Source organism: Scyliorhinus torazame, chromosome 8 (genome assembly GCF_047496885.1).
Source record: "Scyliorhinus torazame isolate Kashiwa2021f chromosome 8, sScyTor2.1, whole genome shotgun sequence".
Lineage (NCBI taxonomy): Eukaryota > Metazoa > Chordata > Chondrichthyes > Carcharhiniformes > Scyliorhinidae > Scyliorhinus > Scyliorhinus torazame.
In genome coordinates, this window is record NC_092714.1 from 107819264 (window position 1) to 107844675 (window position 25412).

Here is a 25412-nt window from a genome sequence, read left to right on the forward strand (position 1 = left end):
TTCGTCCTCACCCTCGCTCTTGGCACCACATGCAGCAACCACACCCATGGCACAAATCTCGGCCCAAATCCAAACCTTCCCAAAACTTCGAACAAGTACCGCCACTCCACCCAATCAAATGTTTTCTCCGCGTCCATGGACACCACCACCTCCAGTACCAGAGCTCTCGACGATTCATCACCACATTCAACAGCCGTCTAATATTACTCGCGAGCTGCCTGCCCTTCACAAAGCCTGTTTGATCTCCTGCAACCACCTCCGGGACACAATCCTCCACCTTCCCCGCCAACAACTTAGCCAATACTTTCACATCCATGTTCAATAGTGATATGGGTCAATATGACCCACATTCCACTGGATCCTTCCCCTTTTTGGGGATTAGTGTGATTACTGCCTGCTTCATCGTCTCCGGTAACTCCCCCTTCTCCAGTGCTTCAGTAAACGCCCCCAACAGATGTGGTGCCAGGTCCGCCGCAAACTCCTTATAAAATTCTGCCGGGTACCCATCCGGCCCAGGGGCCTTCCCCGACTTCAGACCCCTGATATTATCTAGCACTCCCTCAGCCCCAGGGGCTCCTCCAACACCTGCCTCTTTGCTTCCTCCACCTGGGGAAATTCCAGCTCGTCCAGAAACCACCCCATATCCCCCTCCTCTCCTCCTGGGTCTGCCTCATAAAGTCCCTGGTAATACTCTCTAAATGCCTCATTTATCTTCCCTGGCTCTGACACCACATCCCCAGCCCCAGTTTGGATCTTGAATATTTCCCTGGACGCAGCCTGCCTCCGCAGCTGGTGCGCCAACATGCGGCTCGCCTTCTCCCCATACTCGTATTGCACCCCTCTTGCCCTATGTAGTTGCCCTACCGCCTCCCCGTTGTCAGCCTGTCAAATTGCCCCTGCAACTTTTTCCTCCTCGTCGATCTCTCCACGGTGGGCACCCTCGAATATTCCCTGTCAACCTCCACTATCTCGCTCACGAGACGGTCATGTGCTCCCTCCTGTCCTTATTTGCACGGGCTGCATACGAGATCATTTTCCCCGGCCACTGCCTTAAGTGCTTCCCAAAAAATGCCCGCCGACACCTCCCCATTCCGATTGAACTCCACATAATCCCTAATCGCCAACCGCACCTTCTCACAAAAACCTCCATCCGCCAACAACCCCGAGTCAAACCTCCACCCCGGCCTCTGCTCTTGTCCTGTACTGAACCGAATATCCAGCCAGTGGGGTGCATGGTCCGAGATAACTATCCCCGCATACTCTTCCCCCTCCACCCCAACCAAAATCTCCCGACTCACTACAAAGTAATCAATCCTCGAATACACCTTATAGACGTGTGAAAAGAAGGAATACTCCCGTCCACCTGGTTTGTGAAAATGCCATGCATCCTCCATATCCATCCTCTCCATAACCCCCTCAGCTCCCTTGCCATTCGTACCCTACCCATCGACCTGGGGCTCGATCTATCCACCATCGGCTCCAGGGCACAGTTAAAATCTCCTCCCATGATCAACTGGTACGTGGCCAAATCCGGGACTGCTGCCAGCAACCCCCTCATAAAACCCAAATCATCCCAATTTGGGGCATACACATTTACCAACACTACCGGTGCCCTTCCAATACCCCACTTACAATCACATATCTCCCACCTGGATCCCTCACCTCCTTCGCACTCATGAATCCCATTTTTTTGCTCACTAAAATCGCCACACCCCTCGATTTCAAATCAAACCTTGAGTGAAAAACCTGCCCGACTTACCCCTTCCTTAACCTAACCTGGTCCTTCACACGGAGGTGTGTCTCCTGCAAAAAGACAACTCCCGCTTTCAAGTTCCTGAGGTGCGCAAACACCCGCGACCTTTTAACCGGCCTATTCAGTCCCTGGACGTTCCACGTTACCAACCTTACCGGAGGCTTGCGCCTCCAATCCCCTCTATCGTCCGTCATATTCCCCACTTAACTCCTGCCCCTTTAATTCCACTCTGTACCTCGCCCATCCCAGATGGCCCCTTTCTTCGCCCTTGTCTATGTCATCTCTCACCCCCAGCCGCGTCGCAGGAAACCCCCCCCCGCATTTCCCCTTCCCCCCCACTTCCCCTTTCCCCCCCTCCCACGGCCACCTCTCTTGGCCTTCTCCCCCACCACCTCACTTCCGTTCACCAGCATAACCTGCTAGCACGGCTGCCCCTGCCCAAAGGCACATCCGAATGCCCTCCCCCTCCCTCTCCCCCCCCCCCCCCTCCACTCCTCAGCTCAAAGATGAAGGCCTCCTGCTGGCTTTACCCTCCCCCACCCAAACAAGGACTTCTCCTGAACTCCAGGTAGCCTTCTCCAAAAGCAAACAAACAGATGTTAAACACAGACAGTCCCGTATCACAGGAGGGGGGATGGAAACATCCATCCCCACATAAACTTTTCACCCCTACAACTCATTACAATCTCAACATTGAACAGAAACCCGCCCCCCCCCCCCACAAAAAAAGGCGAAAATCCCCCAATCCCTTCGCCCACTATAAACATGCTCCCGACCATTACATAGTGCCAGCACACGGTTCCCAAGCATTGTCCACTCAGTTCTCCCTCAGTTTGTGCTCCTTAATGAAGTCTTTGGCAGCTTCTGGGGTCTCGAAATAATACTCCCGGCCTCTGAACGTCACCCATAATTTCGCCGGGTAGAGCACCCCAAACCTGATCTGCCGCCGGTACAGCACAGCCTTGGCCTTGTTGAAACCTGCCTGCCATTTTGCCAACTCGGCTCCGATGTCCTGATAAATCCAGACAGTCGCAGCTACGCTTCTCCCTGGTCCACCGTTGAATTTTCTCTTTCTCCACAAATTTATGGAGTCTCACGATCACCGCCCGCAGTGGCTCCCCAGCTCTAGGCTTTTGCCTCAGAGACTTCTGCGCTCGGTCCACTTCAGGTGCCAGCATCCTCGAGACGTACCTCGTGGCACTCACACCTTCCACTCCTTCAGGCAGGCCCACTATTCGCAGGTTCTGCCTTCTCGAGGCATTCTCCTGCACCTCCACCTTTTCCCTCAGCGTTTTACAAAGGTCTCCTAGGAGCCCCACCTCCGCCTCCAGAGCCACGACACGATCGCTGTGGTCCGAGATCACTCCTTCAATCTCCCGAATCTATGACCCCTGCACCTCCAAACACCTCTCCATCCGCTCCAAAGTACTCTGCAGGGGTGCCACAGTTTCTGCAATGGCCTTTGCATGATCCTCATGCATTTCTTTCCTCTGTTTATGGAATTTCTCCTTGATAAAAGTCATCAGTTCCTGTATCTGTGGCCTGACAGCTTGCCCCTCCCCCGCCTGCATGCTGGAAGAGACTGTCTGTGAAGCACAAGACTGTTTCAACTTTCCAGCCAAACCTCTCACTGTTTTCTGCCTGGTCCGGTGATCAGTAGACATACCATTCCAGTGGTAAACTACTTCTCTAACATTCACCTACGCCTTTTCATCAAAATTCCACCCGGATCTAGGTAAAAAGAGCCCTTTTCTGTGACTTTGAACAGGAACAGCCCTTTATGTGACCAATCACTCCATGGTCACAAGCGGAAGTATTAGCAGAGTCTTTAATGAAGAGTCCTTCAGTAACCCAACAACAGCTTTGGACAGAATGATAGGATTTTATTGGCAATATTCAAAAGCTATTTTGTAACATTGATCATAATACTCTGTTTTTGGTTACTTCACTTTTCCTGAGATGCAACATGCAAAATAATACTATAATACAACATGGGAGATAGATGTTGCACAAATACGCTAATGATTTGGTGCCATTGTTCAAAATAAGTAGAAGAGTGTCCGACCCTTCCTTCATCCCATTGTAACCTGGGTTAGTGAAGATTTTGCTCATGAGATGCTAATGAATGAAAAAGAGGGCTTCCGGTGGCGGCCATGGTGTGAGTACGCATTTGGCAGCTCCCGCTCAAGGCTGTATTTTGGACCTGTTCCTGGTTTGTAGGATGGATGTTTTGTTAAATAAAGGTGCAGGGGTGACTGGAGAAAGGTTTGACTCCACTGGTGGAGCCGGTAGATGGATCCACGGACCAGAAATGGGTCGAGAAGAAGGGAACAGTTGGAGCAAGGGAATTTTCGAGCGCCACTGGTCAAGATGGTGGAGGGTAAAGGGTCTGCCTTGCCTTCTCAGTGGTCGACGGAGCAACTGGTGCACTTTTTAACTGAAAAGGTTAGCCGTCAGAGGAAGGAGGCCCAGGAGGACGTAGCCAAGATGGTAGAGCCATTAAAAGTGGGAATTGACCGGGCAGAACAGAGGCTAGAATCCCAGGGCCAGGCCATTCAGAAAGTGGAGCAAGTGGTGGGGAGCACGAGGAGCAGCTTGCCTCGTTGGCGGCCGAGATGGGTATGATGCGGGAGACTCAGCAGCGGTTAAAGGAGAAGGTGGAGGACTTGGAGAACCGTTCCCGGAGGCAGGACCTAAGAATCGTGGGGATGCCTGAAGGCATCGAGGGAGCGTATGTAGCCAAGATGTTGAAGAAGCTGATGGGGGAGGGGCCCTTTGACCGGCCCCTGGAAGTCGATCGAGCGCATAGGGCACTGATGAGGAAGCCGCAGGCGAATGAACCACCGAGGGCAATGGTGGTGCGTCTTCACCGGTTCCTGGACAAGGAAAAGATACTGAGATGGGCGAGGCAGACAAGGAGATGCACCTTGGGCGCGGACCTGGCGAGGAGGAGAGCCGTGTTTAACCGGGTGAAGGCTGCCCTCTTTAAAAAGGGGGTGAAGTTTCGGATTGTTGCTAATTTGTGTTCTCTTTATTTGGCTCTGAATATGGCGGTCAATATGGTCACCTTCCTCAATTCTAATTACGTTTTGCTCTAGAGTCGCCAGGTATCTTTCGATACCACAAGGTTCAAACCGAATCCTGATCAAAGACTCGATACACCAGTTAGTTAGTTCAAAGTCAAATGCTGATTTATTTACACACACAGTTAAATATACTCATGCACAAACACTACAGACTAAACTATCACTACTGCTAAAGCCTATACTTAGCTACGGGCGCCCACTCAATCAGAGGAACAATGGCCGTTGTTCGTTTCTGAGGCTGCTGGGGTGGAACTGGTATGGGATAACAGCTAAGGTTGTCTGTCTGGTAGCGTGCGTTGACCTTGGACTTACTTGTTCTGGTGCAGCTGTTGAGCAGGTCTCTCCTCGGTGAGAGCCGGAGCCAAGAGAGCGTTTCTCTCTTGGGGGATCCTTCTTATATCCAAAAGGGGCTTTGCGCGCTTTTGGGCGGGCCTTGAACTTGGCCCCAATTAATTGGGCCGTTTCTCAATCGTTCCTATCAATTTCCTCCAAAAAAAGAGGTGGGTGCCCTGATGGCTGGGCGTGTCCTAGGTAGCCGTTGGCCTGCTTTGTTCTGGTCTCCTCTGGCGCCGGGGTGTCTGCCTTAGTATCGTTTACTTAAATGTTACTCTTTTGTCCCCGGAGATGGGCCATTAGTATGCTAATGGGTTTGCAGTTTTGGTCCTGTCTGGGAGCTGCGGCTCTAATAAACAGACAAACCCTGAACCTGCTTGTTTTTACAGTATTGTCCATTTTCCCTGCAATCTTTGCAAAGTGTCCATTTTGTAATCGGGAAGTGGCCATCCCAGATGGCTACAGGATGTTTTACCCGGCCCACCTCTGCGTGACTTTTAACAGTCGAGAACACTATTTTGGAACACCAGAGGAGGCGATGGAGTTCTTAAGAGACAATGGACTGGCAGGAGAAGGAGGACATTGAACTGTGGAGGAGGTGTTCGAGGATGGGTGCTTTTTACGGTCTGCTTTTTCTGGTTTCTTTGTTTTTGTTAGTTGTTGGAGACCTTTTCTCCTTCCAGATGTTTTGTCGCGACTGAGGATGAATGCACCTTCTTTGTTTCTTCTTTCATTGTTGCTTAGGAGGCATGTGAGTGGGGGGGGGGGGGAATCAGCGGGGGGGGTAGGAGGCTTAGGTGCATTGGGCGGGGCTGCCAAGCTAGTTAATGGAAGTGCAGTGGGGGGGTGATCAGGTGGGTAGTGTAGCAGAGGGGGATGGGGGTAGTTGTTTTGTTTAAGGGGCGGTAGGGGAGATTACTGACAAAGGGGCTGTTGCTGTGGCATAGCATGGGAGAGAGTGGTGACGGTGGACATTCAAGGGTGGACCTGGAGGGTGACATGGGCTGGGGGCTGGACTTAGAAGGGGTATGGTTGATAGGGAGGAGCGGGGTGCCCTCCAACTGGGTTGGTCACATGGAACGTGAGGATGCTGAATGGGCCAGTTAAAAGTTCACATCTGAGGAGTTTGAAGGCGGACCTGTTCTTGTTACAAAAAACACACTTGAAGATCAGAGATCAGACAAGGCTAAGGAAAGGGAGGGTTGGGCAAGTCTTCCATTCGGGATTAGACATGGAGAAGTTGGTGGTGGCGGTGCTGATAAATAAGCGGGTGGCTTTCAAGGTGGGGAATACAGTAGCTGATTCGGGGGGGGAGAGGAGAAGTTGCTGATGGTGAGTGGGAAGCTGAAGGGGATGTCTGTGGTCTTGGTAAATGTTTATGCCCTACACTGGAGTTTATGAGGCGAGTGCTGGGGAAGATCCCGAACCTGGACTCACACCGACTGATTATGGGGGGGACATTAACACGGTCAATGATCCAAGGTTTGATCGATCGAGCCCGAGGTCGGGGGTGGGTGTCGGCGGTGGCAAAGGAGCTGGAGGGATTCATGGAGCGCATTGAGGTTGTGGACCTGTGGAGGTTTGGGAGGCCGAGGGCAAATGAGTTTCCGTACTTCTCCCATGTGCACAGCATTTACTCTCGGATTGATTTTTTTATGGTAGGCAAGACGTTATTGGTGGGGGTGGTCAATTTGGTGTACTTGCCGATCGTGGTGTCAGACCACGTGCCGCATTGGACCGGGGTGGGCCCAGCGCCCACAGTGGAGGCTGGACGTAGGGTTGCTGGTCGATGAGGAGGAATGTGAGCGGGTGAGGGCTGCCATTCGGGGATATGTGGAACTCAATGATACAGGCAAGATCTCAGCCGCCATGCTGTGGGAGGCACTCAAGGCTCATATCGGTTTGGGAGCATAGGGAGAAGGTGGAGCGAGCAGAGATGGCAAGGCTGGTAGATGAGATTTTGCGGGTGGACAGGAGGAATTTGGTGGCCCTGGAGGCAGGATTCTTGAAGCAGAGGCAGAAGCTGGAGTTCGGGCTGGTGTCCACGGGGAATGCAGTAGGTCAGTTGCGGAGGGCCAGAGGGGCAGTGTGTGAGCACGGGAAGAAGGCTAGTAGGATGCTGGCTCACCAACTCAGGAAGCATGGGAGATTGGAAGGGTGAAGGATGGTAGAGGTGGAGTGGTACTGGACCTGGTGGGGATAAACGGGGTATTTGAGGAGTTTATGGGAGACAATAAATCGGAGCCCCCAACCGGAGGGAGGGAATGCGGTGATTCCTGGACAGGTTGGAGATCCCCAAGGTGGAGGAGGGCCTGTTAGAGTGGCTAGGAGCAGCCATTGGACTGGTGGAGGTGATGCAGGGCATGGAAGCAATGCAGGCAGGGAAGGCCCCAGGGAGCACCCCCCCCCCCCATATTATCGCAGGCCTCAATATCTTTAATTTTGGATAAGGACCCAGAGCACTGTGAGCTCTACTGCCCGATACCACTGCTGAATGTTGACGCCAAGTTGTTGGCTAAGATCTTGGCCTCGCGGTTTGAGGACTATGTGCCGGGGTGATAGGAGAAGACTAGACGGGGTTTGTTAAGGGGAGGCACCTATTCGCTAACGTTAGGCGTCTGTTGAATGGTATAATGATGCCCTCGGAGGAACATAATGTGGAGATCGCTATGGATATGCAGAAGACCTTCGGAAGGTACTGGGGCGATTTAGGTTCAGGCAGGGGTGTGTGGATTGGGTCCGGTTGTTGTATCAGCATGTGTAAGGACGAACTGAGGGATCTCGGAGTATTTTAGGTTGTATTGTGGGACGAGGTAGGGAGTCCACTCTTCCCATTGATCTTTGCCTTGACGATAGAGCCACTGCCAAAGGCGCTTACCAAAGGGTTGGCGGGGGATATGTGGCGGCGGCAGCAGGGGGGGTGGGGGGGATCATGGACATTTTGGCGGAATTTGGCCAGTTCTCGGCATAGAGAAGGGTGAGGTCTTTGCGATCCAGGCGAGAGGGCATGAGAGGAGGCTGGACGAGCTGCCGTTTAAGGTAGAGAAGCTTCAGGTATCTGGGCACCCAGGTGGCACGGGGATGGGAGCAGTTACACAAATTTAATTTGGCACGGTTGATGGAGCAAACAAAGGGGGATTTTAAGAGGTGGGACGTGCTCCCGCTTTTTTGGCAGTGAAGATGGCGGTATTCCCGAGGTTTTTATTTGTGTTTCAGGACCATCCGATTTTTATTTCAAAGGCCTCGGTTCGGAAGATCAATTTGTTGATCTTGGGCTTTGTGTGGGTGGGGAAAGCCCCTCGGGTGCTGTTGGAGCAGGGGCGTGGGGGGGTTGGCCGTGCCAACTTCAATGAACTATTATTGGGAAGCGAATACAGCCATGGTAAGGAAGTGTGTAGGGAGCAGAAGAAGGCAGCCTCATGTAAGGGCACTAGCTTCTGAGCACTGTTGACAGTGCCTCTGCCATTCTCACCAGCCAGGTACTCCACAGGTCCGGTGCTGGTGGTGGCCCTGAGGGTCTGGGATAGTGGGGGCAGCAGCTGAGGCTGGAGGGGGCCTCGGTTTGGACTCCGATCTGAGGGAATCACAGGTTTGTTCCGGGGGGGGGGGGGGGGGCTTAGCTTGGGGTTCCGGGGGTGGCGGAAGGCGAGGATTGAGCAGTTTGGAGACCTGTTTGTGGGGGGCAGTTTTTCGAGCTTGGAGGGGCTGGTAGAGGAGTACGAGCTGCCCAGCGGGAATGGGTTCCAATATTTACAGGTTCGGTACTATGTGAGGAAACAGGTGCCGTCCTTTCCTCACCTGCCGCCCCCAGGGATGCAGGACAAAATGGTGTCTAAAGCAGGGGTTGGTGAGGGCAGAGTGTCAGAGATTTACAAAGAATTAATGAACTGGGAGGGTGCCCTGATAGGAGAAGTTTAGCGAAAGTGGGAGGAAGAGCTGGGGAGGGTGCTGGAGGCTGGGTTATGGGAAGAGGATCTGAGAAGGGTGAATGCATCCTTTTTGTGCGCCAGGCTGAGCCTCATTCAATTTCAAGTAGTTCACATATGATTGTCGCCGAAATGTAGAAGATAGGTGTGGGCGGTGCGGGAGTGGGCCCGCGAACCATGTCCACAAGTTTTGGGTCTGTCCGAAGCTGGTGGGATTCTTGCAGAGATTCGCTACGTGATGTCTGAGGTGCTGAGGGTGAAGGTGGTCTCGGGTCCAGAAGTGGCAATTTTAGGAGTGTCGGAAGACCCGGAAGTCCAAGGGGTGAGAGAGGCCGTTTTCTTGCTGCCAAATTTCACTCAGTTTGTTGTAGGGAAGCAATCGAATGTGCCAGGCCTAGGAACAGGAAAACTTCTCCCTCCAGGCAGCAGTCCCCGATCTCGGCCATGGTGCAACCCTTAGTGAGAGATGTCACGACTGGAAAACTTTAGGAATATTGGATTCTAGGAATTGGACAATGTAAGGGTTAAAAGCCTGTGGTCACAGTGTATTTGATTGCAGTGGTCAGGCTTTTATTAAAAATAATTCTGTTTTGCAGTGCCGGTGTGCTTTTAGCAGCCAGAAGGTGAAATTGACAAAGGAATGTGTTTTTCAGTCTGGACTAATGGACTGCGGTTTGATTGGGAAAGTTCCTGGGGAGTTAATGTGCTTTGCAGCCTGCAGACATCATTTGTTTTTCAACTTGGGGAGAGGAGGTCATTGCTGAGTGGAACCAAGGAGTGCAGAGAGACATTTTGAAAAATTTAAGAGAGGCAATTTTTTGAGAAGGCTTTGGAGAGAGGAGTTGAATTCTGATCAGCCTGACGCGGAATCCACAATTCTCCCATGGTAAGATAGTTTGAGAGCTGTAGGTTTCTTTTCTTGGTGTTTAATAGGAAATTGCGTAGTAATGGTTAAGGAGTATTTGCAAGCTGTTCTTTTCAGGTCTGAAATTTTAAAAGTTAACATCGTATTCAATAAAGTTTTGTTCTAAAAATACCAAAGCCCTATTTCTTCATGCGATCACTCCTGGAGCACTCTTACAAATTAACTAAAATATTGGGGTTCGGTCCAGTATCCTGCTGCTGGTCTGGTCTGGGATCATAATAGAGAGAATGGGAAATGTGGCATTAACTTTCAATGGCACCGGAAAAACCCAGCCACAAACGAGGACTGACGATTACGCCAACATCTCTATAAACTTTTATTTTACATTCAAAAATACTTTACCATACGCCCACAATCTTTAATTAATACTTGATATGTATCTGGAAAAACTTTCTTCCTAGTTGTGCGTTACATCACATGTAGTGATATCAGCAGAGTATTTGCGTGGACTTTGAGCAGATCACCATCTTGGTTGTATGAGCAATACCCATAATAGACCTCTCATCATGTTTTACAAGAATCCAGTGTGTGGATACCTCTATACCTTTTCTCTTTGCGGCAACAAAGAAATAAAACGGGAGAGAAAACTGGCAATGAGGATTGAGGCAGAAAAATCACTAAAAAACAGACTTTCATTGATTAATTATGGGACAGCATTGGGAGCAACAGTGGATTCTTGGGACCAGACTCTTGCACACACAGATGTCGGGCGAAGCACTGCTGCTGATGTAAAGGTTCAACAAAAGTTTTCAACAACTACTGTGAGTAACAAGGCTGGCAGTCAGAGAAGACTTGGTTGCATTGAAGTGAATAGAATCTGGGCTGCAGGGACCGCCCAAGTGATGAAGCTACATGGGATGTGGGGAACAGGGATTTTGAAGTCTGCGGACTTTGCATGTGCCACAACTCAGTAGAAAAGTCGAATTCTCAGGCATAAAAGGGAAAGATGTCAAAGTTGCTTGTTCAAGGGATTATTTGTGCCACACTTTCTAAAACAGTCGGAGGAAGTATAGACCCTCGAAGCCAGGATCCAAACATGGCGGGATAAACGGCCAAAATGGATGCGCTTGATGAGGATTATGAAACATGGAATTCATATTAACGAAGATTCTAATTGTTTTTAATACCTAATAAGACCGGCCGGAGGGCCTAAAGATCACAACATTTCTCAGCTCAGTTGGCCATTCAATGTTTATGCTGCTATAGAGTCTTGTTCACCCAAGCAAAACCAGGAGATATGTCTTCAGTGAATTCATGAAAATCTTTGAGGGACATTTTTCTCTTAAACCATTATTGGTGCAGACAGATCTTAGTTCCACCACCACAGTGAGAAAAAAGGTGAAATTTGTAGCATCTGTAAGAAGATTATCTATATATTGTGAATTTGGCACAACACTTGGTGATACTCTTCGAGAAAGGTTAGGACTACCGAGTGAAGCTATTCAGACGAAGATGCTAACTGTGAGTGTCTTAACTCTGAAAGCTGCTGTGCACGTTGCCACATCTATGGAGCTTGCTAAGAGAGAAGCTTTGCAGATAGGGGCTGCAGCGAAGATGGATACCTCAATGAACAGGGCTGCAAAGTGCAATTGTGTCACTGTTGTACATAGGTTGGACACCTCAGCGGGAAAATGCTGGATTAAATAGAATACATACAAGAACTATGGCAAGAAGGGCCATATTGCCAACGTGTGCTGGGCTCACCAAGAAATTGCAAAGAGAACAGCGCAACTAAACAATCCAGTCTTCTCTCCAAATTAGTGGATAAAACTCATGATCACTTTAACAGCAAAACTGAGCTATTGCAAGAGCTTAAGCTAGGTGTCTTGTCAATGTTGGGCATATCCAAAAATTGAAGGTCATGAAATTAAAATATGTGTGGATACAGTATCGCTAACCCCTGAGACAATTTATCATCAAAAACTGAAGCATCTGCCTTTAAAACCGTCAAATGTGATCCTAAGGATGTACACTGAAGAAGTCGTACCACTAAAATGACGTATTATGGTGAAAGTAGAAGCAAATAGGCAGACAGGAAAGTTGCCTCTCCACGTTGTCCATGGTAATTCTCCTGCCATATTTGGCATAATATGGTTTGCTTAATTAGGAATCAATTTGTGGATTAAAAGAGCAACTCGCAGGGCAGCACGGTGGCGCAGTGGTTAGCACTGCTGCCTCAAGGTGCTGAGGTCTCAGGTTCGATCCCGGTTCTGGGTCACTGTCCATGTGGAGTTTGCACATTCTCCCCGTGTTTGCGTGGGTTTCACCTCCACAACCCAAAAGATGTGCAGGGTAGGTGGATTGGCCACGCTAAATTGCCCCTTAACTGGAAAAAATTAATTGGGTACTCTAAATCTATTGTAAAAAAAAATTTAAAAATAAAAAAGCAATTCGCAACAACTTCTGAAAAAGTATGAGAAGGTGTTCAAAGATTCACTACGTTCTATGACTGGAATGGAGCTATACTTAAAAATCAAGCCAGTCAGCACACCCAAATATCTCAATTTAGAACCATACCATGCGTCAGGCCTAAAGTTGAAGAACGATAAAGATTATTAAGGACAGGAGTTATTGAACAAGTGATTGGGTGACAACTATTGTTCCTATATTACAGCGGGATGGCTCAGTGAGAATTTGTGGAGACTTTAAAACTGCTAATAACCCAGTATGGAGCCTAGATCATTATCCACTACCACTGATTGACACCGTGCTTGCTGCATTTTCTGCAGGACAGAAATACAGTAAAATTGGTCCTTCACAGGCGTACCTGTAGATGAATATGGCTGCCGAATCTCAGCCACTATTCACCATCGTAACGCACAAAGGTCTGTTCATTACAGAAGACGTCCTTTTGGAATGCGCCTGCTATTGTTCAAAGATCCATGGATCAAATTCCACATGGGTTGAATGGAGTGCAATGTTATTTAGATGACATACTGATCACTGGTTCGACTGAACAGGAACACTTGGAGAATTTGGAGGGTACCCTGAAGTGGTTACAGAATCACGCCTGAGAGTTAAGAAGGAAATGTGTGACTTTTTCAACTCCTCCATTCATTACCTTGGTCATGCTATCAACAAAGATGGTTTACACAAAGAACCAAAGAAAATATCAGCAATCTTAGAAACACATGGCCTCAAACTGTGACACAATTAAGGTAGTTTTAGGAGTGATCAATTATTATGGTTATTTGTGCCGAATTTCAAAAAACGATTGAAGCCTTTACACACATTGCTACGTATCAAACAGGCGTGACACTGGTCAAAAGAGTACGAGAATGCATACAATGAAGTGAAAGATGTCTTAAAGCAGTCAGAGTGTGGGTTCACTACAATCCCAAGCTGAAGTTGCAACTTGCTTCCGATGCCTCACCCTATGGGGTTGGTGCACTCGTATTGCACATTATGCCTTTAGGAGAGAATGACCAACAGCATTTGCTTCACTCTTACTGGCACAGAAATTAATTACACTCAGCCAGATAAAGAAGCTTTCAGCATCATTTTTGGTATAAGAAGATTCCATCACTACCTTTATGGATGCCATTTTACACTTCTGACAGATCATCGACCCTTAACTACAATCTTTGAGCCGTATGAAGTCATATCTTCTTTGGCAGCTAGTATATTGCTAAGGTGGTCATTGATACTATCGGCACACACTTACGATATCCAGTATCAGAAATCCGGGCAACATGCAATTTCAGGGGCGAAATTCTCCCCCAACGGCGCGATGTCCGCCGACTGGCGCCAAAAACGGCGCCAATCAGACGGGCATCGCGCCGGCCCAAAGGGGCGGAATGCTCCGCATCTTTGGGGGCCGAGCCCCAACATTGAGGGGCTAGGCCGGTGCCGGAGGGATTTCCGCCCCGCCAGCTGGCGGAAATGGCGTTTGTTGCCCCGCAAGCTGTCGGAAATGGCGTTTGGTGCCCCGCCAGCTGGCGCGGAAATGCGGCGCATGTGCGGGAGCGTCAGCGGCCGCCAACAGTTTCCCGCGCATGCGCAGTGGGGAGAGTCTCTTCCGCCTCCGCCATGGTGGAGGCCGTGGCGGAGGCGGAAGGGAAAGAGTGCCCGCACTGCACAGGCCCGCCCGCGGATCGGTGGGCCCCGATCGTGGGCCAGGCCACCGTGGGGGCACCCCCCGGGGTCAGATGGCCCCGTGCCCCCCTCAGGACCCCGGAGCCCACCCACGCCGCCTGGTCCCGCCGGTAAATACCAGCTTTGATTTACGCCGGCGGGACAGGCAATTTCTGGGCGGGACTTCGGCCCATCCGGGCCGGAGAATTGAGCGGGGGGTCCCGCCAACCAATCTCCGGTACCGGAGACTTCGGCGGGGGCAGGAGCGGGATTCACGGCGGCCAACGGCCATTCTCCGACCCGGCGGGGGGTCGGAGAATGACGCCCCTGATGTTTTATCATGATTGCCAATATGAGTCAAGCATGACCCAGAAGAAAATTTTGTCAATACTTTGTATTTGTCACTCATGAATAGCGTACCTGTGAATTCCTCTCAAGTTCAAAGATATACAAGAACTGAGTCAATAATGCGAAGTGGTCCAAAAAGGAATGATGTCAGATTGTCACAAGAAAAATCTAAACCTGAAGCCCTACATCACATGAAGTCTTGAGTTGATAGTACAGAATGGAATTCTATTATGGGGAATCCATGTGATTCTTCTTCCATGCTTGCTCAGTAGAGTCCTTGACCAACTGCATGAGGAGCAGTTGGTAAGGATGGAGGAATTGGCACGTAGTTATTTTTGGTGACCGGGATTAGATGCTCAAATTGAAGAGAAAGCTGGGCAATGCCAATCTTGTGCAAAACTAAGGAACTCACGACCATTACAACCAATACACCAGTGGGAATGGATGACTCGGCCATGGCAGAGAACGCAGATCGATTATGCTAGTTTACTGGAGAGACACATGTTTCTAGTAATGTGAGCGTGCACTTGAAATGGCCAGAAGTCACGACAATGAAGTCAATGACTGAACAGACCATTGGAAGACTATACAAAATATTCACAAGATTTGGAACACTGGAGCAGATTGTCAGTGATAATATTTCAAAGATGTTTGAGGACTACTTGAAAGGGAACGGTGTACACCATATCAAGTCAGTTCCATATCATCCAGCAGCTAATGGATTGGCTGAACTTTTTGCGCAATTAGTAAAGCATTCAATCAAAGCATTGAAGGACCAGGGGACATTATCAAGAAGCGTAAACAAATTTCTAATACCTTATCAGAACACTGTACATGCTACCATGCAAAGTTTGCCGGCAATGATGTTGTTGAAGAGGAAATTACAAACGCAATTTGATTTGTTAACTCCACCTGATACTTCAGAGATTATCAAACGACAACAGCAAGCCCAAATTGCTAGGAGAGAGAAAATTTCTAAAAAGCCAGTATTAAACCAGTGAAAGAGAGTACTAGCTTGGAGCTACACCACTAATGAGAAATGGGTGGCAGCTATAATCCCAGCAAAGACAAGTCCAAGATCATACACCATAGAGATGGATGAAAGAGTTTAGCGACATCATGCTGATCAGTTACTTGCTGCAAGAAGTGAGTTTGCAGAAACTTCTCAAGAGGTTCGACCTTTAGGAGGTTTGGAGATCTGTACTTTGCAATGGAGACCAGAGACAGTGTCAAGTTCAGTTTCTATTTCTTTTCAATGCCAATAGCGACAGACACTTCTGAGATCATAAGTAGCTAAGTTCAAGAATGCTGAATTCTACCAAAAAGGAATCGACGTTCACCACGGAGACTGTCTTATTGAAATGTATTGAAATAACATTTCAGGGGGACCTGTTGTATAAATGTTCATTGTTGCCGTTGCACTAATGAAGTAAAGAAAGAGGGGTGTTATGTATCTGAGAATACCTTCTTGCGGGTTCTGCGTCACATTATAATGACATCAGCAGTGTTTTCGAGCGCTTTGAAAAGATCACCATCTTGATTGTATGAGCAAAGCCTCTCATCGCATTTCACAAGAATCCAGAGTGTGGGAACCTCCATACCTTTTCTTTTTGCAGCAACAAATAAATATAACACTACTGAGCGCCAAGTATCTTCTAAATGTAGAACATAATTGATCACAATTGTTTTTTGCCTAAATTCTAATCCCATAATTTTGTAGAAATGAAATGGGCGCCTCAACATGTAAACGTTTTAGGAATTCTGTGAATAAATGATGGCTGATAAAAACTGTGATTTGGAGTGATTCTGAGCAGTTAAGTGTGCAGATAAGGGCCAGTATGCATCAAGAACCAGTAAATTCTAAATGAAGATTGCTCTTCTGAAAAGTTCAGTATTATTGGAGATATGTTGTGTTCTCTGTTAAATGTGCTTTGATCAATACGAGAGCAATATATGCAATGCAACATTAAAATATGTGGGACTGTTAACAAAAGTATTGATGGGAATATTATCAGAGCAGATTTACTCAAAGGCATGATGAACTATGATATTTGATATACCAATTAAAGTTAACACTATCAAAAATATAAAGTTACACAGCAGCACAATTTTACAAAGCATATAACACTATGATGTAATTTTTTCTTACAACAAGAATGGAGTGCATAAACACAGTCATTTGGTACTATGGTACAATTCATATATTCATAAGAACAATTCCAAAGCATAGCAGAACGCAGTTACCCAAAGGAAATATCTTGAATTTATATAGTGTCTTTAACGTAATAAAAATCCCAAGCATTATCAAGGAAACTTTTATACTGAGCCATATTAGGTCAGATGACCGAAAGCTTGGACAAGGAGGTACATTTTAAGAAGCATCGTAAGAGGAAAGAGAAGTGGCGAGACTGAGGAACGGAATTCCAGAGGTTGGGGCCTTGACAGCTGAAGGCACGGGCGACAATGATGGAGGAGTTAACATCAGGGAGCTCAAGTGTCCAAAATTGGCATAGGCCAAGCAACTTGAGTAGCTGTAAGGCTGGAGGAAGTCACAGAGTTTGGGAGAGGCAAGGTCACGGAAGGATATGAAAACAAGAATGAGAATTTAAAAATCAAGATGTTGCTTAAGCTGGGAGCAGAGTTAGGTCAGCGAGCACAGGGGAAGCAGTGCGAGTTAGGATACAGGCAGCAGAGTTTTGAATGATCTCAAGTTTGCATAGAGTAGGACTAGGGAGGTCGGCCAGATGTGTATTACAATAGTCAAGTCCAGTGGTAAATCTAACCTTTGTTTACTAGACAAGGAAAAATCCTACCTGTAACTGGTTCCATTGTTTAAACTCTTCCGGTTCAAGTAGAAATTCTGGATTCACATTGGCAAGGCAGGCTCCTTGTGCTCTGGAATAGTACATAATTAAAACACATTATGTTGCTAATAATGCCCAGAGACTGAAGATTACTTAGGTTTTCTGTTTCACACAACATTCTGGGGAAAAACTATGGCGTGGGATTCTCACCAGCATAATCTTCCAGTCTCACCACTGGTGAACCTCCGCCATAGATTTCCCGGCGTTGTGGGGTGCAATTGGATAATTTCTACATTTGCCTGCAAAGACATCCTGAAAATTTTCATACTCTCCTGGTCACCAAAAAAAACTAAAAGGGTTATTCCCTTGAAGCTGATATCCCTGACCTTGATAATAATTAATTTACTCAAAGGAAAAAAAGAACTCCAAAGATCTCCAAAGATGAGTTGTGGAAATGTTTGGATCCAGTAAATCATCAATTTTGGAAGAAAGATTTGTCCATGCCTGAGGTAATTAGTGTAATTATTTCAACCTGGAACAAATCATAAGTTGTAGGAGTAAGTTTAAGCTTTAAAACCTGTACATTGTAGCGATTTGTTCAAATGATTGAGACAATGCTGGCAACAACTAACCCGCCTAATGGGCGGTGATGGTTTATTTCCGTAAAGCACAGATGTTCTTGTGGCGATAGTGCTCTAATGACACTGTTCGGATAGGGATGTGTTGGATTTTGACTCAACAACAATGAAGGTACATCAATGCAGGTCAAAGTCAGATTTGTTTGTGGCTAAGAGGGATATTTTCCCTTTCTTCGTTTATGGGATGTGAGCCTCATTGGCAAAGAAAGCACTTATTGCCCTTCCCTAGTAATTCATAATAAGGTGATGGTAAGCCACTTTCTTAAGCTGCTGTTGGGAAGGGAGTTCTAGGATTTTGACCACAGTAAATTGGAACAATGATATATTTCCAAGGCAAGATGGTGTGTGGTTTGGAGGGGAAAATTTCCAAAACATGGCCTGCCTTCAACAAATCCATGCTTTTCTAAATTCTCGTTAATGTTATCACAAATTATAGATTTTAAACAGCCAATTTTAATCATGTGGTAGGTAATTAAAACCAGCTTGTGCTACCTATCAGCAACATTCCTGATGACTTGCCAAGGGTTACAATCTTACCAGCTCTTCTGAGCTGGCTGCAGGAAAAATTTCCATAAGGCAGAGCAGCCAGGGTCAACAGAGGACCAGAAAGGTAAGCAGGATTTTGTTCTCAGTTTTGTGGGCCAGGAAAAGCAGAGTGTTCTTTGGAGGACCACAAGGAAACCTTGACCCTTCCCTGAGTTTCTCGCCCCATGCCTGGTCGGAGAAGCCCTCCAACGCTTTACATGAATTCCAGGGACCATTCCCTCAGGTCTCCAGTTCTGGCCTCCAACACTCTTGCCCCTGCTCTGACTTGCTGACTGTCATAATATGCACCCATGCACATCATGAGGTAAAAGCAGGCAGTGACAGACACCCAGGTGAGCTAATCAACATACAGAACAGAACACGACCAATCACCAGATAGAATAACAGAGGGGGACTTCCAACTATAAAACACACGAGGCATCAGCACTCTGCCTCTTTCCACTGGTGACAACTGTAGTGACAGTCAGGGTGTACAAATCATTCAACACCTTCTACACGTGGATCAGAGCTAGCCTGGTCTAGATAGTTAATGTTAGTTTACTTAGGGTAGTAGAGAGTCAACCCACAGGCAGCTGTGTGCTTCATTACTGAAGTTCAATAAATCTTATTGAATCAACACCTACGTTTGGTGTATGCTGGCTCATTTAACTGCATCGTGTTGCAGTCCGTGTTACCTCAGGGTGAATAACACAACACTGACCAGCTACCATTTTCTGCCATGTTCAGGCAGAAGATTGGCATTATAATCGCACATGGTCTGGTGGAGCATATATTATTTCAAATACTCAAGTTAAGAAGAGATGGTGCGGTTATATTTGCCAAGTGATGACAGATATGGTGACAAGGTTCTCTGCTCAACTTCTAAATTGAGCTAGTTAATTAGATATTAAGCTGATCATGGCACATACTTTGACTCACTGAGGTATATTGGTTGGGAATTTTCTATTTCCACAACACTTTGAGTGAAATTGCAAAAGAATATAATAAATAGAAGTGTGAGTAAGCCATTCAGTCCTTTAATCATGCTCTGCCATTCAATATAATCACAGTTGAAGGTGATTTTTGTGAGGGCCACGAAGAATCCAGCACGAGTTTTAAGGATACAAAGTAATAACATTTATTTACAATAACATATATATATAACAGCAGCAGCAACTTCCCTTGCTGCACATATTCCTGCTGGTTCCTAAACTGGCCAGCTTTATTTATACTAGGAGTTTACTAATGGTTTCTCCGCCCCCTCATTGGGGAAGCTCATACTCCCACAGGATTGTGGGATTGTCATTAGTCCCCAGCCAATGGTAAGTAGGCAGGTTATAATAGTGATCAACTCCACCTTCCCGTGCTATATCCATTAATTCTCTTAGTACCTAAAAGTCTCCGTCTTGAACATACTCAGCAACTAAGCTGCCTGTGAGTAAGAAATTATCCTTTGTCTCAGTCCTAAATGGCCAACCATTTAGCAGACAGGAAGCAAAACGTTGGAATAAATGGGTCTTTTCCTGATTGGCAGGCAGTGACTAGTGGGGTATCGCAATGATCTATGCTAGGATTCCACCTGTTCACATTATATATTAATGGTTTAAATGAGGGAACTAAATATATTATCTCCAAATTTGCAGATGATACAAATTTGGGTGGGAGGGTGAGCTGTGAGGAGGATGCAGAGATACTTCACCAGGATTTGGACAGGCTGAGTGAGTGGACACATGCATAGCAGATGCAGTATAATGTGGATAAATGTGTGGTTATCTGCTTCAGTAGCAAAAATAGGACGGTAGATTCTCATTTGAATAGGTGCAAATTGAAAGAGATGGATACTCAGCGAGATCTTGGTGTCCTCGTGCATCAGTCGCTGTAAGTAAGCACGCAGGTACAGTAGGAAGTAAAGAAGGCAAATGGTATGTTGGCCTTCATAGCGAGAGGATTTGAGTACAGGAATAGAGATGTTTTACTGCAATTGTATAGGGCATTGGTGAGGCCACACCTGGAGTATTGTGTGCAATTTTGGTGTCCTTATCGGAGGAAGGATGCTCTTGCTATGGAGGGAGTGCAGCAAAGATTTACCAAGTTGATTCCTGGGATGGCGGGACTGTCATATGAGAAGAAACTAAGTCAGTTAGGATTATATTCCTTGGAGTTTAGAAGAGTGTTTTTATGACCCCTAAATTCTAAGATTGTGACCTTAACGGCAATGAAACGTCAGTTGGACAAAGTTTAACCCTTCCCTGGGGACAAGCTGGGAGGCTGAGGGGCTGTATGAGTGGCAGGAAGGAGTGGGGGTGGGGAGAGAACTCACTGTTTTCCTGCCTCCTTCCAAGTAAATTTGGGATGAGAAGCCACAAGGATCGCCTTCCCACTTCAAAGCCAATTCAAGTACTCAGTGGCAATAAAAGGGGCTCATCCACCCTCACTGGAATTTAACCAGGGGGAAGTGGGGACTATGCCATGCCGGCCTAATGCCAGGAATATCCTGAAAAGTAAGCCTGGAGGCTGGTAAAGTGATCGTTCCCTACCACATACTTCATGCCTGACAGAGGCAATGGGTGCACAGGGGCGCAGACGAAGAAATCCTTCAGACCTTCAAATCAACCCCTCTTCACCTCCCCCTTCAAGAGGATCTCCCTACTTGCCCCATTCATTTTATTTCTAGCGCCCAATCATTGATCCTCTGTTGAGGCTGTGCAGTACTATCAGTGGCCACTACCACTGCTGCTGAGGGGAGGTGTTGGCTGAGTTCATGAAGTAGATGGGAGTGGTGGATCTGTGGAGGGTTTTATATCCGCGGGATAGGGAGTATTCATTCTTTTCACCGATGAATAAGGTATACTCAAGGAACAGCTTTTTTGTGGTGGGGAAGCCCCTGCTAACTGGGGTAAAGAAGGCAGAGTGCTCGGTGTTATCGGACCATGCTTCACAATTGATGGATGTGGTCTTGGAGAAGTGTCCAGCTCAGAGGCCAGAGAGGAAGCTAGGTGTGGGTGCAGGATGCGCAGGACTGGGTGCAATTTCATAACCTTATTTTCACGAGCCTGATGGGGAGGGTGAAGGAAGATTTTGTGTAATGGAATAGTCTCCCCTTGTCGCTGACATGCCGTGGGTGCAGGCAGTAAAGATGAACATTCTGTAGCATTCCTGTTGCTGTTTGAGCGTCTGCCAATCATTTTGCCAAAGATTCTTTGGAGGAGCGGACAGGCTGGTCTTGTTGTTTTTGTGGGCAGGGAAGGTGGCCAAGATAAGGAAAGTGGCGCTCCAAATGGACGGCAGTCCGGGAGGGAGAGGATGATGGTGCCAAGTGCTGCAATGGGTCAATGCCTCAGCCTCATATGCAAGGCTGGGGTTGATTTAATTAAAAGTGAAGTGCAGGCACACTTAATGAAGGTGAGGATGAGCCTGTTCTTTGAGGGGGTGGAGGATAGATGCGAGCGGTATGGGAGGGGCCCAGCCAAACATGTCCAAATGTTCTGGTCCTGCCCGAAGTTGGAGAAATTTTGGGAGTGGTTTTACAGCAGCATGTCTGAGGTTTTGCATGTGGATTTGGAGCCAGGTCCCCTGGAGGCCATGCTCGGGGTGTCAGACCTGCCGGAGTTGCAGACGGATGTGGGGCAGATGTCTTAGCCTTCGCCTCGTTGATTGCTCGCAGGCGGGTCTTGTTAGGGTGGAGGTCAGCTTCTCCCCCGTGCCTCGGTGTGGCCGGGGGATCTAATGGAATTCATGTATTTGGAGAAGGTGAAATTTGCTGAGAGGGGCAGATGAGGGGTTCCACAAGAGATGGGGTCAGTTTATCTTACACTTTGGGGATCTGGTTGCCGTCAAGTGGTGGCGTTGGGTTTGGCTTTATTTGTTGTAAAAATGTTGAAAATTTGGATAAAAATATCCTTGACCCTAGCACCAGGGAGGCAACATACCATCCCGGAGTCTCATTTGAGGCGACAGAATCACCTATGTATTCCTCTTATAACTGAATCCCATATAAATATAACATTCCCATACTTTTCACTCCTCCCCTGTGCAGCAGACTAAACCATGGTGCAACAAATTTGTCTGTTGCTGCTTTCTTTGAGAGGTCAATCCCCTCAACATTAAATTCCACTGGCTGTCTCTCTTTCTTGCTTCAAAAATGCTTCCCGCCCTGGTGAGTACTTCCTGTTTTTATTTCAGATTTCCAACATCCACAGTATTTTGCGATTGTAGTTTGCGTTTGAGAACAGCTATGGAAAATTCCTGGCCCATTGTTTCCTCGTGAGAGATTCACATAACATAGGACTCCAAAAGAAATCCAATGCCCAAAATTATTAAGTCTTCAATCAGTAAAACAACCACATATTAATATGGAAATATTTTCACTCACCTTAAGAAAGTGAGAAGTGTTGAATATTGCCACTGTAACTGCAGTAATCGTTCCATTGGGTCACTGAGCAATGGCTGCTTTCCTGTAAACCCTGGTAACCACGTGCCACTCAGATAGTGCAGTATGTCATAAATTGTGTTTGTGTCTCGACCAATCTGCTTTGTGCTGCATTTAGAAAAGCAATTACGTTCCAATACACATTCACTCTTACTTCAATGTTACTCTCAGTTTCCTATTTTAATCCATCATTCTAAATTTACAACCCTTTGTATGATCCTAGCAGATCCCCTGTAATGTTGCTGACCCTAACTCAGAAGATATACTGTCTTTATTACAATCATGGCAGTATAACATAAATTAAACAGTGTATTACAGATGCGATATCTCAAATCTGATGCTCTTGGGACCTGGTCTGTGCCGGATTTGGGTCGGGGTGGGAGGGGGGTGGGGCAGGGGGGAGCATGGACAGTTTGGGTCAAGCTAGGTTGTATAGGGTTATGCATCGTGTGGGAGAGTGGGATCGAGCAGTATGCAAAGCAGCAAAGCTGACAACTAGTCTGGAGCCACACCATGCCAAAGCACCGAGTCAAATTGTCCAGGTAAGTTACTCAATTGAAATTGATGCATGGAACATTATAAAAACGAATGGTTTTTGGGTACCTGGATTTGAGTTACTCTACCTGTATTATAAATATAGAGATTAGAGAAAAATATCTTTCTTCCTGCAATTATCTAATTTTGGGTCTCCTTTCCTTTGTCTTTGTCTTCCATTAATTTAACCTTTCAAATTGTCCCTCTAAGCGGCTTGTACATGCTTCTGTTGTAACCTTTTAGTTGCCATCACTTCCCCATTTTCTCACTTGGTGTGTATTTCTTTACTTTAATCACTTTATTCTGTACACCTTTGATTTTTTTTTTCTGCATGGCACACTTCTTGAATGTGAAGGCAGCTCTCAAGGATCAACCAACTGATGCTGAGTTCTCCAAATGAAGGAGCGATGGATGAACAGGATGTAGTGCAAATTAGTTAATGGACAGCAGAGTTTGGGATAACCTCACTTATCAAGATGGGGGAGCTTTTCAAAATGACGCCCCGGTCTCTGAAGATCCAGTCTCACTGGCGAGTTCAGCTCCCCATTGCTGAAAAGATTTCCAAGCGTGGGCTAGACCGGGGGGAAACTCCGAAGGCCCAAACAAATTAGTACGTGTGGGTGAATCCAGGTGTTGATTTCACCCAAAAGACCAACAAGAAGCACACCGCCAAACTTGCTGGAAATAACACTTTGGGATTCTCTGGAAAGTGCTGTAGCGAGCGGACAATGCTGCAAGCTTCACGGCGCTCGGTGCAGCAAGGCAGCAACACTATCTGACGTTAATTGGTCCACTTAACAAGGCCTCACACGGGCTTCTCACACAAATGAAGGCTCACCAGCTGATTCGCCAGCACTGCGCGCGGCAGCCTCCTGCTAACAAGGTTGAGCAGCACTTAAACTGCACTTGCTCAGCCAACCCCAGCCAGCTCACAACAATGGTGTCCAGGACACTGGCCCCAAGATTCGGCGATGCTGACCTGGGGAGGCTGCTCGATGGAGACCAGGAAGGATGTCCTGTCCCCATGAGGGTCCCGGAGGGTCAACATAGGGCAGTCAGTGACACCTGGGATGAGGTGGCAGCGACAGTGAGCTGGGGGAGAGTGCCCAGGGGGACTGGCCACCAGTGCAGGAAGAAGGTCAATGACCTACACCAGCCAGCATGAGTGAGTAGACACCAACGCACCCCCCCCCCCCCCCACTACATCCCCCCCACATTGTGGTCTCATCACTGCCAGAAAATCCTGCCCATAATTTTGTCTGACTACTCAGCGCAGTACTGTTGCACGATTTGACATGCAGCCTTTTAAACAAAATACAGAACTTGTTTTTCCCTCTTATGAGAATGTGAAATATCCCATGGCATTAAACAAAGAGCAGGGTGGAATCCAGAGCAGCATTTACCCGTCAGCTGACACCACTAATCTGGCTGTTTATTTAACTGCAGTTCATGCAAATCGGCCACCTCATTTCCTAAAACAGCCAGTGAATAGAGTTCAAATTGTTCACTAGCTGTGGGACATACTGATATTGTGAAATGAGTTTTATAAATACATTTTCTTCCTTTCTTGTTAAAATTTTGAACGGAAATGTACAAACATTGATCAAAGTATTAAAAAGCTATGGTCATATTTTTTTTTTAACCAATTGATTTTCTCAATTGCTCAAATTACCTTCTCAACGACTCTGGAATAGAAACAGGATTCATACCATCCGAACAACCAAAGAGGGTGAACCAAGTCTGTACCACAGTTCGAACCTTTTCACAGAAAATATCTTCGGCAATGTTCCCAGCAGAAAACAGCAGCTCCCCCAAATTGTGCCTTCTGCCTAAAGCATCAGCTTCAGACTCTGACTCCTTCTTTTCTCCTTTGGAATCTCCACTTTCACAAGTACCTGTAATAAAGAAGATACAAATTTCACGTGCCCACAAAATAATCCCTTCATACACCAACACTAAAGGAAAAATATGCTGTTTTAAGAAAGCAAAAGTAAGTTTTTCCAAATGCAGCTTAACTGACTTAATATGTAATAACCA

At 47.1% G+C, this 25412-nt stretch overlaps 1 protein-coding gene across 1 annotated transcript in view; it reads right to left on the reverse strand.

The window, feature by feature from the left end:
* LOC140428025 (cilia- and flagella-associated protein 47-like) overlaps positions 1-25412 on the reverse strand; it is a 1060448-nt gene that overhangs the window by 724298 nt on the left and 310738 nt on the right. Inside the window, exons 30-32 of the mRNA XM_072513997.1 lie at positions 25048-25270; positions 22785-22949; positions 17259-17340 (exon numbers count right to left, since the gene is read on the reverse strand). Of these exons, the coding sequence (XP_072370098.1) occupies positions 17259-17340; positions 22785-22949; positions 25048-25270 (470 nt within the window). The remainder of the gene's footprint in view (positions 1-17258; positions 17341-22784; positions 22950-25047; positions 25271-25412) is intronic.